The 16,318-nt window shown below is 46.1% G+C and overlaps 1 protein-coding gene across 1 annotated transcript; it reads left to right on the forward strand.

The window, feature by feature from the left end:
• The first annotated feature begins 433 nt into the window (after positions 1–433).
• epb41l4b (erythrocyte membrane protein band 4.1 like 4B) lies at positions 434–15,988 on the forward strand. The gene is made up of 23 exons (XM_078287278.1): positions 434–1,268; positions 3,798–3,902; positions 4,032–4,074; positions 4,781–4,859; positions 5,169–5,213; positions 5,992–6,044; positions 6,369–6,489; positions 7,418–7,505; positions 7,676–7,764; positions 7,888–7,957; positions 8,058–8,227; positions 9,185–9,294; positions 10,074–10,104; positions 10,549–10,582; positions 10,679–10,782; positions 12,457–12,596; positions 12,766–12,887; positions 12,981–13,094; positions 13,194–13,246; positions 13,729–13,881; positions 14,091–14,211; positions 14,454–14,587; positions 14,806–15,988. Exons 1-23 carry the CDS (start codon positions 981–983, stop codon positions 14,867–14,869), a joined length of 2,331 nt encoding a protein of 776 aa, XP_078143404.1. The 5' UTR covers positions 434–980; the 3' UTR covers positions 14,870–15,988.
• The last annotated feature ends 330 nt before the right edge of the window (positions 15,989–16,318 follow it).

The following is a 16,318-nucleotide window of genomic DNA, read 5'->3' on the forward strand; positions in this document are numbered from 1 at the left end:
GGACCCGATATTGATGCGCTTTAGACCACAGACCTCCATTTGTTAAAGGTTTTGTCCCATCTGTGAAGATTTGTGTTGTCTGTCTACTGTATCTGGGGGGGATAACAGTGCAGAGAATTAAACCTCTGATCAGAAACAGTCAGAAACCGTTTTCTCCTTGTGCCAACTTGTAGTGAATGAAATAACAGTGACATCAAAGTAATCCTCATTTTGCTGGGGACCCCTGAAACCCCATCAAGGACCCCATGGAGCGCCCTGGACCTCACGTTGGGACCCACTGATCTAAACTCTTCCTCAGTCAGGACCCATGACAGACAGGTGGCGCTGGTTCACTGGCACTGATGGGTCGGCCAGCCGGGGGAAAAAAAGTTTGTTCTGCGCTGTGTTTTTACGCAGGCGCAGAGCATGCTGTTTGTCCAGTTTCGCTGGTTGACTTTTACCTGTGAGGTAGACTAGTTTCGGTTACCGGTGGGGATAAGAAATAACGATCACCGAGGTCCAGAGGTGGTAGACTTTCCCCCTGTGCACGCCGACCTTCCTCCCCGGCCCGTGTGACACAGGGGTCTCCACTGCGGAGCGTCAGACGGGATTTCTCCGGGATTTTAGACTCGGTGCGCAACAGCAAGCGAGCAGGCGGCAGGTGCATGGGAGAGGATAGGACAGGGGGAGGGTGCTTGTATTTCCGTAAGTGACTCCTCTCGTGAGACCGGACGAATGATTGGAAATCAACTGGTTGGTGGCTCGGTGATAAATCTGTGTTAGTTTCATTAGTATGCGGCTAGAGTCCCCGCGCTGCTGCCGACATCCAGCCTGAGGATTGATCGGCAGCCCTGAAGTCTCCTCCGTGCCTGCTGAGTGACTCCGCGCCCCGGGGAGGAGGTGGCAGCAGCGGCGGCGGCGGCGGCAGCAGGACCCCGGTTGCTCCGACCGTGTCCTGTTTTCCGGGCAACAAGGACCTCCTCGCCTTGTGGATCGGGAAGATGATGGGCTTTCTGCGCCGGACGTTCAGCCGCCGCTCGCGGAGACGCTTCCAGTCGGGAGAGAGGGACGAACGGGACGGTAAAGGAGGGGGAGGAGGAGGGGGGAGAGGGGCGACCGGGGTGACCGGGAACCCCCTGCTCCTGGCCCACCAGCAGCAGGTCGTCCACGCGCCCGCCGTGGTGACCGGGGGAGCGGCTGTTCACATCCCGGCGGCCGGGACCGCGAGGACCACCATCACATGCCGCGTCCTGCTGCTGGATGGCTCGGACGTCAATGTGGATTTGCCTGTGAGTGCAGTGAAGCCTGTCTGGTGTTGTGACAGTGGCTCCGTGTTTACACTGGCTGACCGAGTGTGTAAACAGACTACCCCATGGCGCAGGACTAGGTAGCCTAGACCAGTGGCTCTCAAAGTGGGGTCCGGGGACCCCCAGGGGGTCCTTGTGGGGGCTCTAGGGGGTCCCCAGCAAAATGGGAAATAGTTGAATTTCAGTATGATTTAATTTACTAGAAATTATCCCATGTTAGAGAATGACTACCGCTGTTATCTCTCCATATAAGTTGCAGGCAGTTATACAATTCTATACTAAATCAGCAACAACAAAAATCTTCCCATATGCCAGTGCCTGGGACAAAATCTAATCTTAGTCTGTGGGTTAATGTGTGTCTGTTTGGGGTCCTTGATATTAAACATTTGTGCACCCCTGGTCTAGATACGTTACCCTATATTGAAAGGGACAGAAAGCTCTCAAATTTAAAGTTCACTGTAAAGAGTGTTCACCGCCTGATAGTATCCTAGTGGCCTATATAGTATCTATTTGTGTGTGTGTGTGTGTGTGTGTGTGTGTGCGCGTGCTTGCGCGTCTCCTGTACAGTGAGAGGTGCAGCTACAGATGGTGTTGTGATCAGCCAATTCATCACATTACTTCCCCACTCTGACTACAGGGAAAGCAACTAAGAAAGACCTGAAGCTGCCCCCTCCTGTTCGCTCTCTTTCAGTCTCTCTCTCTCTCTCTCTCTCTCTCTCTCTCTCTCTCTCTCTCCCCCTCCCTCTATTTGCCTGTATCTCATTTTCCTCACGCTATCTCCTCTCCTCCCCTGGCTCCCTTCCTCCTGCTATCTTCCCTCCTAATCTTCTTTTTTACACTCCCTCTGTGTCCTGCTCTCTTGCTCATCATCTTGCTCTTTCACACTCTGCCTCCTCTTCCCCTCCTCTTCTTTTTCCTCACGTTCTCCATCCCCCTTTCTCTGCCCGCCCGCCCGCCTGGCCTCAGAGCCGCTATTCCCCGATTCCCTGTTCTGATTTATCGCTGGGGGGGTGGGGGGCTCTGTGTCACAGACGAGTGCTACGAGTGTGAGGGGTGGGTGGGTCGATGAGCGAGTGTGTGGGCATGTGTGCGTAAGTACCATCTCGTAAGATGTTTTCATTTTGAAGGTCGTGTGTGTCACTGAAGCTGTTGCATGCGTCACCTCATGGTGCTCCGCCGCCGTAGCCAGTTATCAGGAGAATCTGCTTTGTTGGGTGGAGAGGCTCCTCTCGTCCTACAGGGAGATTATAAGCAGTAACTCAAGAGCAATAGGTCCTACCAGGTACTACAGTTCTGACAAACAAAAACCAAATGACACATTGCTCGTCAAGCTGGCTCAGTCTTAGTCACAGGTGTGTTGGAACAAGTTGGTTCATGTCCTCTATTTTCCCAGAGGCATTGATACAGGTGCAGTCAATGGAGCTGAAGTCTCTTATGAAAGCCTATCAGCTAGTGTGTCACTTCAGTCTGAATATAACACAAGGTATAAAATGAACACTAAACTATTCTCCTTCTGTCTTAGTCGCTAGCAGGCAAATTTCGCCTTATTGTTACCAATGCCTGTGCACTCATGTGACAGAAGCTATGATTTGAATCAGACCCACTATAATACTTCTAGTAGCAGAAATGAGCAAGAGCATTCTGGTGATTTTTTGTCCCCAATCCCTTAATACCACTGATTTCCTCACACACACACACACACACACACACACACACACACACACACACACACAGCAGCAAGTTTAGACTGGCTATCAGGAATCCAAAGTCCAAGGTTGTCATCTTTCTCGCCACACACACACCTCTTACACACCCCGCAAACACACACAGCTGTTTATGTAGGACAGATTTGTGTTAGATCTTCATATGGGATGAAAAACATCCAGACATTGCTGAGGGAAACTGTTCAGCAGAAGTTTAGGGTGTAATGCTCCTAGTTCTGCTTAAGTGCACTGGCTTATTTTATTGTGTGTGTGTGTGTGTGTGTGTGTGTGTGTGTGTGCGTGTGTGTACGTGTGCGTGTGTTCGAGTGTGTATGTGTGTGTGTGTTTTAATGACAAAGGCCTGAATAAGGGCCTTTCCCTCAGGGCCTGTCCTTCTCATTTTGACCCAGATGCAGCACCAGTGTCCACACACACACACATACACACGGAAATGCACACACACACACACACACACACACACACACACACACACACACACACACACACACACACACAAACAGCCACATTCACATGCACCACAAGTCATTTTGCTCCTGATATGGTCACCAGGTCCGTTTCTGATAAGTTTTCATGCCAAAACTACTGGGATAGCCGTCGGGCCAGTTGGATGGTGAAACTCTCCTACTCTTGAACATCCAGTTTTAAGATCCAATTCATCAGCAGAAGATAAGGTTACATTATGTCTCCGCAGCACTGGTAGGCTGTAAAGACAGACAATGAAGGAGATAAAAAGAAACACGCACTATGTCCCATTGGGATTAATTTAGTTTTCATTCTTCTGTTGTAGAGCAAGTGCAAAGGCCAGGAGCTCTTCGACCAGATCATGTATCACTTAGACTTGGTGGAGGCTGACTACTTTGGATTACAATTCATGGACACAGACCAAGTTTCAGTGAGTGTGTATTTATATCTATATATACACAGACATACACATAGACACACTGTTGATCAAGCCCTTACTTCTGACTCTTTAGCATGAAACCAGAACCTGATATTCCTCTCCTATTCTTTTCTCTCTCAGCACTGGCTAGATATGTCCAAGCTCATAAAGAAACAGATCCGAGGTAAGTAACTCAGACCGCTATCTTATTGAGCACGCTTGTGTGTCTGTGTGTGTGTGTGTGTGTGTGTGTGTGTGTGTGTGTGTGTGTGTGTGAGAGAGAGAGAGAGAGAGAGAGTGCAGGCTCATGTGCAGTGTATGTGCATGTGGAAGCAGGTAAGTGGGGAGCAGGTGGCTTATTATCAAATGTTGACATGGTGATTAGCATGTGCATTAGGAGCCATACCCTTGTTTGCTCTCCCGCTTGTAACAGGGGGATGAATGGCGCAGGAGGGAGAAAGAGAAGGGTGAAAATGGAAAGGAGGGAGGAGGGCTGGACGTTGTGCCAGACTTCAGTCCACTCATCTCTTTGTTTTTTTGGTTTTTTTACTGAGAATAGCCCAGAAGAGAGGCAAGTATGTTGAAGTGAAGCAGGAAAGGAATAATAAAGTAGGTTGTGGAGAAATATGAGTGAATAAAGATTTACAGCCTGGTTGACAGTGACCGATAGAATGGATGAATGGAATAGAGTGGAGGGATGAGGTAAAATGACTAAATAAATGGTAAGAGGATTTGATTTGATTGAATTAATTTGCGATAAATTACTACTTAATCTCCCTCCAGCCCCTTTTCTTCCTCTGTACTAATTTCTTTCTCTCTCTCACACACACTCACTCACTGTCTCTCTCTCTCTCTTCTTTTACACTTTGCCCTCTGTCTTTTTCTTTTAGATGGTCCTCCGTACAGACTGTTCTTCAGAGTTAAGTTTTACTCCTCAGAGCCAAATAACCTGCATGAGGAATTTACAAGGTAAAATGCACACACACACACGCACACACACACACACACACACACACACACACACACACAGCATTCTCCTGAGCCCATGTAGAGGTCCAAAGGGGACATGGGGCTAATTACTTTGCTCCTATGTGTAGATTCTAATCAAGGCCAAATGGACAGAGACTTGTTAAGACAGATTGTGTGTGTGTGTGTGTGTGTGTGTGTGTGTGTGTGTGTGATGGGAAGAGCCTCTGATGCATCAATTGATGTATTTCCTCTTGCAGTTTGGGCCTCTCATTCTCTTGATTTTTATGTTTTCATTTTTTACCCCAACAGGTATCTGTTTGTGCTGCAGCTTCGACAAGACATTCTTTCTGGCAAGTAAGTGGCTCCTTTTCTCATGTTAACACACACACATGTAATGCACACAAATAATCACACACTCACACACACAGTGGTACTACTGTACATGACTTGTATTCATCTCCTAACCCCTGACCATAACCTTAACCCTCACATTTACATGCCTAAACATCATCTTAACTCTAACCCAGAAGAAAACCTTAACCCTAAAATAAGTTTCTGCCCTCATGAAAACCAGGAATTTTTTCTGTTAATTCTACTTTATCTGTGAGGACATATGGACCTCACAAGTATAGGTAAACCTGGAATACACACATCCACGTACGTACACTTAACTGTGCGGACATACGCACAAGTCACCTAGAGTTTGGGGTGCTTCTGTACAATGGAGTCTTCCTCCTACACACACACACACACACACACACACACACACATATACAGTGTGTCTCCCCTCTCCCTCTCCCTGGCTCTATCTGGGCCATGGTTCCCGCGAGTCCAGCTCTATTATAAAGCTCAAGATCAGGAACAGCAGAGGGCTGCTTATTTTAGGAAAAGGGCTGCTCCTCTTCTCCTTGACATGCACAAACACACAGACACACACAGACACACACACACACACACACACACACACAGTCTAGGGCATTCACACACTTGAACGTTTCTCTAGCACATGATAACATGTGCACATCACCCTGTGGGTAGGACAGCATTGTGTGTGTTTTTGATGTTGTGAGTGTGTGTGCACACACTTGAACAACCGCTCATCACACCTGTGTCACTCTTTTTCTCTCGTCAGGTTGAAATGTCCGTACGATGTCTCAGTAGAACTAGGGGCCTATTGTTTACAAAGTAAGTAGACTTCACTCAAAGATTTGCTAATCAGACGTTTAAGCTATTCATTTGGTCAGTCTCAGTTTATAAAATCGGAGTTAAAAATGTTGAGAAGGAACATTTTATTTATTTATTTTGACTTTACACTTTTAGAGGTTTTTCAACAGCTTGCCCTCTTAAGACCTGGAAAATGTCAGCACACACAGTTCATGCTTTGGACCATATTATACCAGCAGGCTGTTTGCCGCTCCTCTCTTATCTGTTGCTCACCTGACATATCTGTGTTTCTGACTGGTTGTGTCTTGGTGTGTGTGTCTGTACCGGGTGTGCGTCTACATACAGGTGAGATGGGAGACTGTGATCCTTTAGAGCATTCTCCTGAGCTGGTGTCAGAGTTTCGCTTCACTCCCAAACAGAGTGAGCCCATGGAGGCAGACATCTTCGGCAAGTGGGTGGAACTCAGGTGAGGCTAAAGATTTTTTTTTTAAGCATTTTTGCTGTTTTTTTATTAGGTAGTTCAATTGTAGAGAAAGACATAAAGATTGTGAGGGAGAGAGACATAGTATGCACCTTATACCACTGAGACCCCAGGACGTCCCGGGTGAGGTTAAAGGTAAAGTAATCCAGTGTTAGGCTTTATCCGGACCATTTCTAGTTATATAATAAAGGACCTTCTCACAATAAACTCCAGACAATATCAGCTTTTCCTCCCACCTGCACTAGTTGCCACAATGCCATTGCTGTGTCAAAGCAGCTTGTCAGAGAGCTGCCAGTAGCTGGTGATTTGACCTGGGCTGTTTGTTCCCGCATTGGAAGAAACAAGTGGGACAAAGAGCTGGGTGCTGAGCAGGAGAGGAAGTCATTCCACTGCTGCCTTTCAGCACCACTGTTTCCCCTGAAAAGAGCCTCTGAAGTTCAATGTGCCTCCATTCTCTCCTTCTCTCCCTCTGCCTCTCTCTCGCTGGTCCTGCGTGAAGGATTAAGGGATTAATCCCTGGAGGGTCTTGATTGAATCCAGGCAGTATTTAACCCAGCCGCGGTCTGATCGCTCCCATCTCGGATGAGATTACATACACATATGCTGCGCTTCACTGAGCCGACGCCACACAAGGACAGACCCACACAGAGTTCAGATCACACACAGTCATTCCTACACACAGAACACCGAGAGTGAGTCAGGGACGCAGCCAGGTTATTCACCAAGTATTTCCCTAGAGCCGGCGCAGCTGCTGTAGAGAAACCCCACATAAGGTAGGCCATGCAGGAAGAGCCATTATTTATAGTTTCCTCATTTAGAGTAAGGTGCCACACCAAGTGTCAGAGCCGAGGTGACAGAGTGAGTGATGTGTCTGTTGTGAACCTCAACATAGCTGCTCATTTTATGTCCTCAGGGGGAAGAGCCCGTCTCAGGCAGAGATCTGCTTCCTCAACAAATGCAAATGGCTGGAGCTTTATGGAGTAGATATGCACTTTGTCAAGGTATGTGTGTGTGTACCATCCCAAGTGTCTGTATGTATGTGTGTACTGTCGATAATTGAGTTCTCTTTCTGTGGTGCTTCCTTTCTGTTTGTGTTGTCTCCTTACACAGGGAGGAATACATGTACTGTGGGCCTTTAGCTCTCTGAATTCATTGTGTGTTGTGTCCTCAGGGCAGAGATGGAGGAGAATATGCACTGGGTCTCACTCCCACCGGCATCTTGGTATTTGAGGGCTCAAGCAAAATCGGCCTCTTCTTTTGGTAAATACATCACACACGTCCCTAAACATCCCATCCACCCTAAATAACACTCACACTTGAGGCATTAATGCGTCCGGTCTTCATTTTCATGTCCATTTGTATGTTTCTGTGTGTGTCATCCAGGCCCAAGATCACTCGTCTGGACTTTAAAAAGAGTCGGCTCACGTTGGTAGTGGTAGAAGACGATGATCAGGTACGTATCCCATGACAAACACGTGCCCGCATACGAACATGCCAAGACACACGGCTGTGAGGCGGCTAACAGTAGCTGGGCTCTGTGTGTGTGTGTCCAGGGCCGGGAGCAGGAGCATACGTTTGTGTTCCAGCTGGCCAGCTCCAAGAGCTGCAAACACCTGTGGAAGTGCGCCGTGGAGAGCCACGCCTTCTTCCGGCTACGCCAGCCAACAGCGGGCAAGGCCAGCCACAGCGACTTCACACGACTCGGCTCGCGCTTCAGATTCAGGTAGAGGACAGAGACCGACTCGCTGCTGCTCATTACTCACTACACACTGTGTTATGAATCGCCTACTGCCATTGACTGCTGAAGCTGTATCAAAGAAGGGTTGCACAAGCTGCCACATTAAGGTAGTTGTGACCAGCAGTAGTGCACGCATAAGGGGTATAATGTGTCACATAAAACAGAGCCTGCGTATCTATGGTTACGGTGTATCTATGGTTACACAGATCTGTTCCTATGGCGACTGAGATTTTCCCTTCATATTGTTTGTTTTCTCGTCAAACTATTATGAGAGATGGACAAAGCTAAACCTCACACTTGAAGGGTTCCTCCTGTCATTTGTGGGAGCAGTGAGAACAAAGCAGTGCAAAGTCTGTTGTCAGTATATTGGCGTCAATGAATAACTTGTGTCTAGATATTTTCTGTTTAGTCTCAGAGTTTGTTTTGGCCCAGGCTGAAAGAGTTTTCTGAGTAAAAACACATTTTTGCGATGCATAGATTTTTAGAAAGACAACTTTGGTGGAGGACTACACCCGATCAGTCGCTATGGTAACGGCCATTAGTGTGGAGCCCTTTGGCTTGCTGCTAGCCAGTTTGGCTTGACATGCACGAGGAGTTAATGTCTACTTGTGCAGACACAAAGTTGAGCCAAAGCCCAACATTGATATTTTAGCCAAAGCCAAACATTCATGTCATGTTGATACTATTGAGTGTCTTATCTATATTGATTGTTTCTACACATCCAGGCTTTGAGGTTATTGTTACATTGTGACTATAGTTGTAAGGATAATGGCTTTCTTCTCCATCCGCACTGCTTCCCCCTCTGCCTTCTGTCTGTCTGTCTGTCTGTTTCTCTCTGTCTGTCTGTCTGTCTCTCTGTCTGTCTGTCTGTCTGTCTGTCTGTCTGTCTGTCTGTCTGTCTGTTTCTCTCTGTCTGTCTGTCTGTCTGTCCGTCTGTCTCAGTGGTAAGACAGAGTACCAGGCCACTCATGGTGGTAGACTGAGGAGGGCCAGCACATTTGAGAGGAGACCAAGCAAGAGATACCCCTCCCGCACACACTCTCTGGGCAAAGGTGAGTCATATCAGCAAATACAAAACATGCATGGCTAACAATGCACTAATACCTGTGCTGGCCTTAAAGGGGCTGCGCTTGTTATCCGTAAAGGTCACACATATCAGAACAGAGTTTTAATATGGTGTATTCAATGGTGCTGAAATGTTCTACACAAAATTAGTTGGGATAATGTCATTTGATTAGATGACAACAATGTCTTTGAAATGTATCAGGCTTTACAAAGGTTGTTCTCTTCAATTAAGCAGCCTGCCCAGGACTGTTATTTTGGGTTAAGTGTTCAAAATTGTTAACTCAGGTTTTCAAACCTAAATGTCACCTTTCCACTTGGTCAGAACAAAATGGTATCAGTTGACCTTTATCCACGGCACCTGCACTACACTGTAAATACACTCCACTCCTCCATAATTCCCTCCTCCTGTGGGCAACAATGGCTTCACAGGTCCACAACCCTCTATCGCGATGTAATCTATCCTACATAAATAATCAAGCGCGGACTGCAGACTATATTTACTGTGTTGGCATCCAGACACCTTTTATATATTGGCATAGAAACAGCCAGCCAGCCACTGAATACAAAGTACATCAATGAATAAGGATTTTAAACTCGGTAATACCTGAGCGCCATGGCAATAAAATCTAAAATGCAAAGACTCTGAGCTGATATATTGACTTACACTAGATAACTCCTGTGAAGATAAATAAGAGAGAGAGATGTACTCAAACTCTCAGTCCTGCTTTCCCTTTCTCCACTCATCACTCCGTCTCTCTTTCTGCAGCCATTTCTCCGGCCAAGCCACCGCATATCAGGTGAGCGTCCAGACAGAAACACCCACAACCATACATAGTACACACACACACACACACAAATGTTTATATTACTATACTTGTGAGGACTTTCCTTTGACTACATTCATCATCCCATAACCTTACCCCCAAAACCACATGCCTAATTTTAACCCCCAACTCTAAAATAGAAGTGAGGACAAGCAGAATGTCCTCACTTTGGAGGATTATCCACATCTTTCTAACCTTTTGAGGACATTTGGTTGGCACAAGACCGTGCACACACACACACACACAGACACAGACACACACACACACACACACACACACACAGACATAAACAAATCAACATATCAATTGAATCATGCCGTTCACAAGCAGTTCATTCATCTATTCTAATTTCTGCTCTATAATCAGGTTGTGTGCTAATCTACTATTGATGATTATGTTATTATTGTTCTTTTCCAGCTCCCACGCCAGCCCCGACCCCAGCCTACATCCAGTGAGTTACCTCAGATAACCCAGATTAATCAACCACTAATCTGGTGACAACATTTAATTTAAACATCTCTTCAATCCGTCTCTCCCCCCTGTCCAGTACCAGTGTAACATTCCTCTTGGCCACGAGCCCTGGCACCCACCCCACCCTGCCCTCACACCCCCGGTTTACCTCCAGCACTCTGGACACACGCCGCCTCACAGGTAAGACCGCCGCTGGCGCCAAGACCCGACTGACCGCTGGAGATAAGAGCAGGTTTTAGAATTACTGGATGACAAGGAAATGATCGGAGATGATTCTGAGATTGCTTTTGGATGAATCGTGTACCATCTGTCTTAGGGGTCCTTGAGCACAGATTGACTGGAGGGCAAATTTCTATTTTTAGAGATGCTCGCTCCTCTCGCGCTCTCTGGTCCCTCTGTTCGGCTCTGTCTATTGTCTGTTTTTCATCACACTTCATGTCACTCATAGACCTCATATGTCTGTGCTTGTCTGTCTGTCTGTCTGTCTACTTCCCTGCCTGTCTGTCTGTCTGTCTGTCTGTCTGTCTGTCTGTCTATCCTCCATCTCCCTGTCATGTTCAGGCCTTCTGGCGAGGCTGCGAGTCCTGAACCCAGTCATCCTTCCGTGCCGGAGCGAACCAGCGGCACTTTCCCAGGATCCATCAGTGTGGTTTACAGGGATAAGGTCATGACCGCACTTTGACCTCTGACCCGGGCTCTGTTCCCAACCCAGGCCCTTAACACTGACACTTACACAGACTGAAAGTGCCCCAAAGAGAGAGAGAGACGCTCCGTCGATGGGAGTCAAAGGAAAAAAGATGTCTCCGTCATCGTCATTGTTATCATCAACACCATCACGGTCATCACACATTTGCCACATCCCCTCCTGTGTTTCATTCTCCACCTTCTTAATAAATCCCATAATGAAGGGCCTTATCATAGAGAGAAAACGAGACAAGTAGAAGACAAAAGCAATAAAGATAGGACCAAGTTTAATTGCTCTGTGCCTTTGTTTGCTTGTGTAAATGTGCTTGTAATCACTGCCGTGTTTTAATGCCTGAATTCATATAAGATAAATTTGTCAGGAAGATCAAATTTCCCTTTATGCCTAAGAAATCTCATGACGGCTAGATTAACCAAATCTCTTTAATGTAAGTAATACAAAGTGATGCTTGTGATCTTAACACAGGGTCCCTCGAATGTAAGATGTAATTTGTGCTATGTGAGGTAATTGTTTCACAGATATACACAGGTGACATGGCTCCACTCCTGTAAACATGCTGGGTTAGGGAATAAGCTGCTTTACAGTCATTAATCCTTTTGATCAGTAATGTACAGCATGTAGTTCAATGTGAAATGGAAAAGTGGACCAGAATCCTACATGTCTGGTGTTGTGCTTTCAAAATGAGGTTTTTGGCTTAACGTAACGTTAATGTGTAATATCAGGTTATGAATTTGCTAAATCAAGCGTTTGTTTACATAATATTAGCTCATGTTGCTCATGATGCTGACAGTGTGTCTGTTTTGCCTTTTATTGTTTACTCCAATCACATTACGCCTTAGAGATGTTGCCATATTGCCTTGTCAAATAAACAAAATGTTTAATTGCAACAATGGCTAGGATCTGTCCTTCAGTGTTTTACATGTATAACTCACTTGTATCAAATGGTCTTTTCCCACCACTAAAGCGGGATGGTATTTGTTGATAAAACCACCTGAAAACTTTGTGTCATGAAGTTGGAGATATGATTAGAAGTGAGATGATCGCCATTTATTTGACATATTGCAGGTTGTAGGGAGTGAACTGAGCAGATGAAGCGGTCTGAGTGGCATTTTGTTGCGTGGATTTGTCTTGATTGTACGTGTCGTCTTCAGTTTCCCTCTAAGCGGTCCTGGTTCAGACCATCAGTTCAGCATTGAGGAGAATGAGACTCCGTATTCTGGGAAGATCCACCACCATCACCGTCGCCACACACACAGCCAGGACACGCTCTGCCATACACACTCCAAAAGCAGTGAGTACACACAGTCTCATGAAGAGGTATCAAGACAAACAGTGGCAAATGTATTACAGACTTACAGTACATTGTGTGTGTCTATGTGCTGAAGCTCCCTCCATGCATGTTTTTTTAATATACTGATAAAGTGTTTGTGTGTGTGTGTGTGTGTGTGTGTGTGTATCAGAACACAGAGCCCCTCCCTGCCCAGCAGATGAGTTGGAGCTCTCTCAGTCTCTGCTCAAGGCTCTGGAGTCAGACAGCGACTCTTCCCCCTGGCCCTCGCTCCACATCAACATGGACAACAAGGTCAGACACGATTCCGCACACTGTTATTGTATTCCGCTTACGCAGTGAAATTTCTCTGAAGTCTCTCACCTTTTCCCCTGTTCCGCCTGCCAGGGGGAGGAGAAGCAGCTGTCTGAAAAGTCTCTGCACCCTCCTGCTTCCCCGGCGGTGCTGCCAGACCACCTCAAGTGTAACATCCTCAAGGCCCAGATGGAGGCAGCGTTCAGGGTGAGTACCACAGTGGACTTCCACCCAGCCAGTGTATGCACTAGCGCTGTAGTCCAGAAGCTAATTGTCTGCATCCTCCTCTCTTCCGTGGTGAAGAAGGAAGCTCCAACGACGCCTAGAGGGAAGAACTCAAGCGAGACCCTCAATGACAGGCGAGTACCTTTACTGTATGTAGGGTGATATATCGTATAATATCAATATCGTGATATGAGACTAGATATCGTATCGTAATATTGTGGAACTTAATTCTACTTCTTCCTTGTCTTAAAGGCTGCGTTACAGTAAAGTGGTACAATTTTCTGAACTTATTATCCTGTTCTGGCTGAGTGAAATCAACAATGATTGGCTTTACCTGCTCATCATATCCACATTACTCATTACTGATTACACATAACTGATTACTAATGATAATTACAAATTTTAAAAAAAAATTTGTGTGTAAATATCTTATGAAAGCAGGAATACTCATCCCCAAAATATCGTCACATTATCGATATCCAGGTATTCGGTCTAAAATATCATGATATTTGATTTTGTCAATATCGCCCAGCCCTAACTGCATATCTGCATGTTTCTGTGGCTGCGTGTTGCGTGTGTTACTCTCTGCGTTACTCTGGCGTGTGCGTGCCCTCAGATATCAGAGCTCGTCCCAAGACTCGGCCGCATCCAGTCTGACCGCAGACAAGAACCCCCACCGGCCGGAGCGCAACCCGACCCCAGAGAGCCTGCAGCCCAAAGCCAACCCAAACACCAACCGCAGGAAAAGACTGGTCAGACAGTTCAGCTTGTGAGTAGAGATGACTTCTGGTTACTGTTGAAGGGCAGCGGTCCCTAGCAGCTCTTCTGCTCTTATGGGCAGATAATTGCACTCTTGCTTCACAGTACTTGCAGCAAAATGCTTCACTCTTTCAAACTGACATTTTGTTCAGCGTAAACTGCTGGTCGTATGATTCATACAGTGCCGTGCCATATTTCTCTCCATTTACTGGTCATCAGTAACCATGAAGATGAAGATAATCTCCCAGAAGCCCTTGCAGCAATCTCTTCCCAGAGTACAGGGAAGTCTGGATCCAACAGTTCACTGGACAAACAGATACAGCCGCCCATATACCCACAGGTAACACACACTCATGCACAAACACACACACACACACACACACCTTCAGAAGCCATTAACAATGCATATTTGTTTATCGCACTGCACGCGTGAAAAGGTTTAATTCAGTCTCAGCGCTATCTTTAAGTAAACAGGAGACTGTGTGTGTGTGTGTGTGTGTGTGTCTGCGCGCGCGTGTGTGTGTGTGTGTGCGTGCGTGTGTGTGTGTGTGTGTGTGCGCCCATACATGCATGTGTTTCCAGGTGGATAAAATGCCAGCATTGGAGCTGGGTAGTCCATGCTGTCCCTCTCCTTCGCCTTCCCCCCACCTCTCCCCTTCTTACTACCATAGCTCCATTCCTCACCTGGTCCCTTACCTTGCTGCCCATACCGACAGGTAACACACCGCCCTTCTGCTCTCTGGGACACATTCATGTTTGTTAAAGCCCAGTGATCTCACAAGCAAAAAGCGTTTCTAGAAAATCATTGGTTTAGAGGGCAAAGTAGGAGTAACAACTTATCCTTGAGAATTGAAACAGGCAGAGTTGTGCACATGTATATTTTTTTACATTTTCTGACATGATGTTGTGTGTGTGTGTGTGTGTGTGTGTGTAGCGGAGAGGAGATGAGGTTGGACAGAGAAAAGATACTAAGGGCCCTGCTGATGACGGAGCTCTGAGACCCTGACCCTTGACCCCTGTGACATCATCGCCGGACGCAGCAAGTGGCGGCGGAAACTGAACTCCCAAAAGACACTGGCTGCACTCGGCATTTGTATATTTGCATAATACATCCAGCATTTACAAATATATATTTGCATAAAGGTACTTTGCTTAATTGTTATTTTAGAGGGACGGTTCTTTATATTCACAATACTGAAACTGTAATACACCATCACACAAAGTGAGATGGAATCAGACTTACTGCCGACTGACTGACTCACAGACAAGACAGACAAGCTACTGATACGACTGGTGCTGCCTGCATGATTAATATGTTAAAAGATGGAATATTTATCTGATTTGCTTTGGGGTTATATTTAGGTTTGGTGTGATATCATTAACATGTCCATGTTTCAGACAGTGGCTGTGGAGGTCTTCAGGCCGTTGCCATTGATTTTTACACTTTAAAAAACTTTGTGTATGGAGCAAGGCTGAAGTGAAAGTCATTTCACTTTCAAATCAATTAGTTCAAAATGTAAATAGAAACTGTAATTAATATGCTGATGATAGAGCAAGTATTGTAAATGCTTATTTCCTTGCTGTATTTCTTATAATGTTGGATATGACTACTTTGACATGCCAAAAGTTTTGCAGTATTTTTAGTTTTTAAAGAACCTCCACTTCCTGAACTGAGTGAATTGAAAGTGAACTGAATGCTGCCCTGGTGTAAGAGATGATGAGTCAGGATTAGACTACAGGCTCATGTTGTTGTGTGCAGGGAGCTGCAGTCTCAATCCGCCCACTAGAAGGGGACAAATCCACAGTCACTGCTGCTGTGGCAGCCGGACACAGCCATTCTTTATTACAGGTTGTCATGAGGAGCAGATCACTTCACTACAGCCATATCCAGCCTGGGTTTTCCTCCCAAAGTTAATCCTTCAGAGGTCAAACGCAAAGCTGGTCTCATATGAGCAGAAGTCTATGTTCTTGGACGTTAGATATGGTCAGCATAACCCTGCTGTTTGATGACTTCATGTCACCCTTGTGTTGTCACCACCTCATCTGAGGCAGCATATGATTTGTCACTGTACTGTACATGTTCATTGTGTTGTTTTTGCCCTTGGTTGGATCTTAATAAAGACCACATCATCAGTTTTACAATTATATCTTGCAGCATCTTTGATCTTTGCTCTGACATGGGAATGCGGATCGGCCTCACCCTGTGTGCTTTTGTGTATAGATGTGTGTATGTATGTAGGCCTCACCCAGCCTGTGAGGGAATGTTGTTATAAAGGATATCACTGATTTACCTGCTTCTTCCCCACACACCTATCGTACCACAATGAGTCAGGATATAATTGCACCTCTGCTCTGTCCTTCAGTGAACTACTTCAGTAATAGCAGACAATTTATCTTCTTAAAGGCAAGGTGCAGTGGAAAGGCTATGGCACGGATAAAGGAAAGTG

This window comes from Centroberyx gerrardi, chromosome 12 (assembly GCF_048128805.1).
Source record: "Centroberyx gerrardi isolate f3 chromosome 12, fCenGer3.hap1.cur.20231027, whole genome shotgun sequence".
NCBI classification, from domain to species: Eukaryota; Metazoa; Chordata; class Actinopteri; order Beryciformes; family Berycidae; genus Centroberyx; species Centroberyx gerrardi.

What these genes read in the sequence shown, in the direction of transcription:
- epb41l4b (XM_078287278.1), top strand. Translation starts at nt 981, where the DNA reads ATGATGGGCTTTCTGCGCCGGACGTTCAGCCGCCGCTCGCGGAGACGC. An exon ending in TGGACACAGACCAAGTTTCA is followed by an intron (nt 3,903 to 4,031) that starts GTGAGTGTGTAT and finishes TTTCTCTCTCAG; the next exon opens with CACTGGCTAGATATGTCCAA. An exon ending in GCCAAGCCACCGCATATCAG is followed by an intron (nt 10,105 to 10,548) that starts GTGAGCGTCCAG and finishes GTTCTTTTCCAG; the next exon opens with CTCCCACGCCAGCCCCGACC.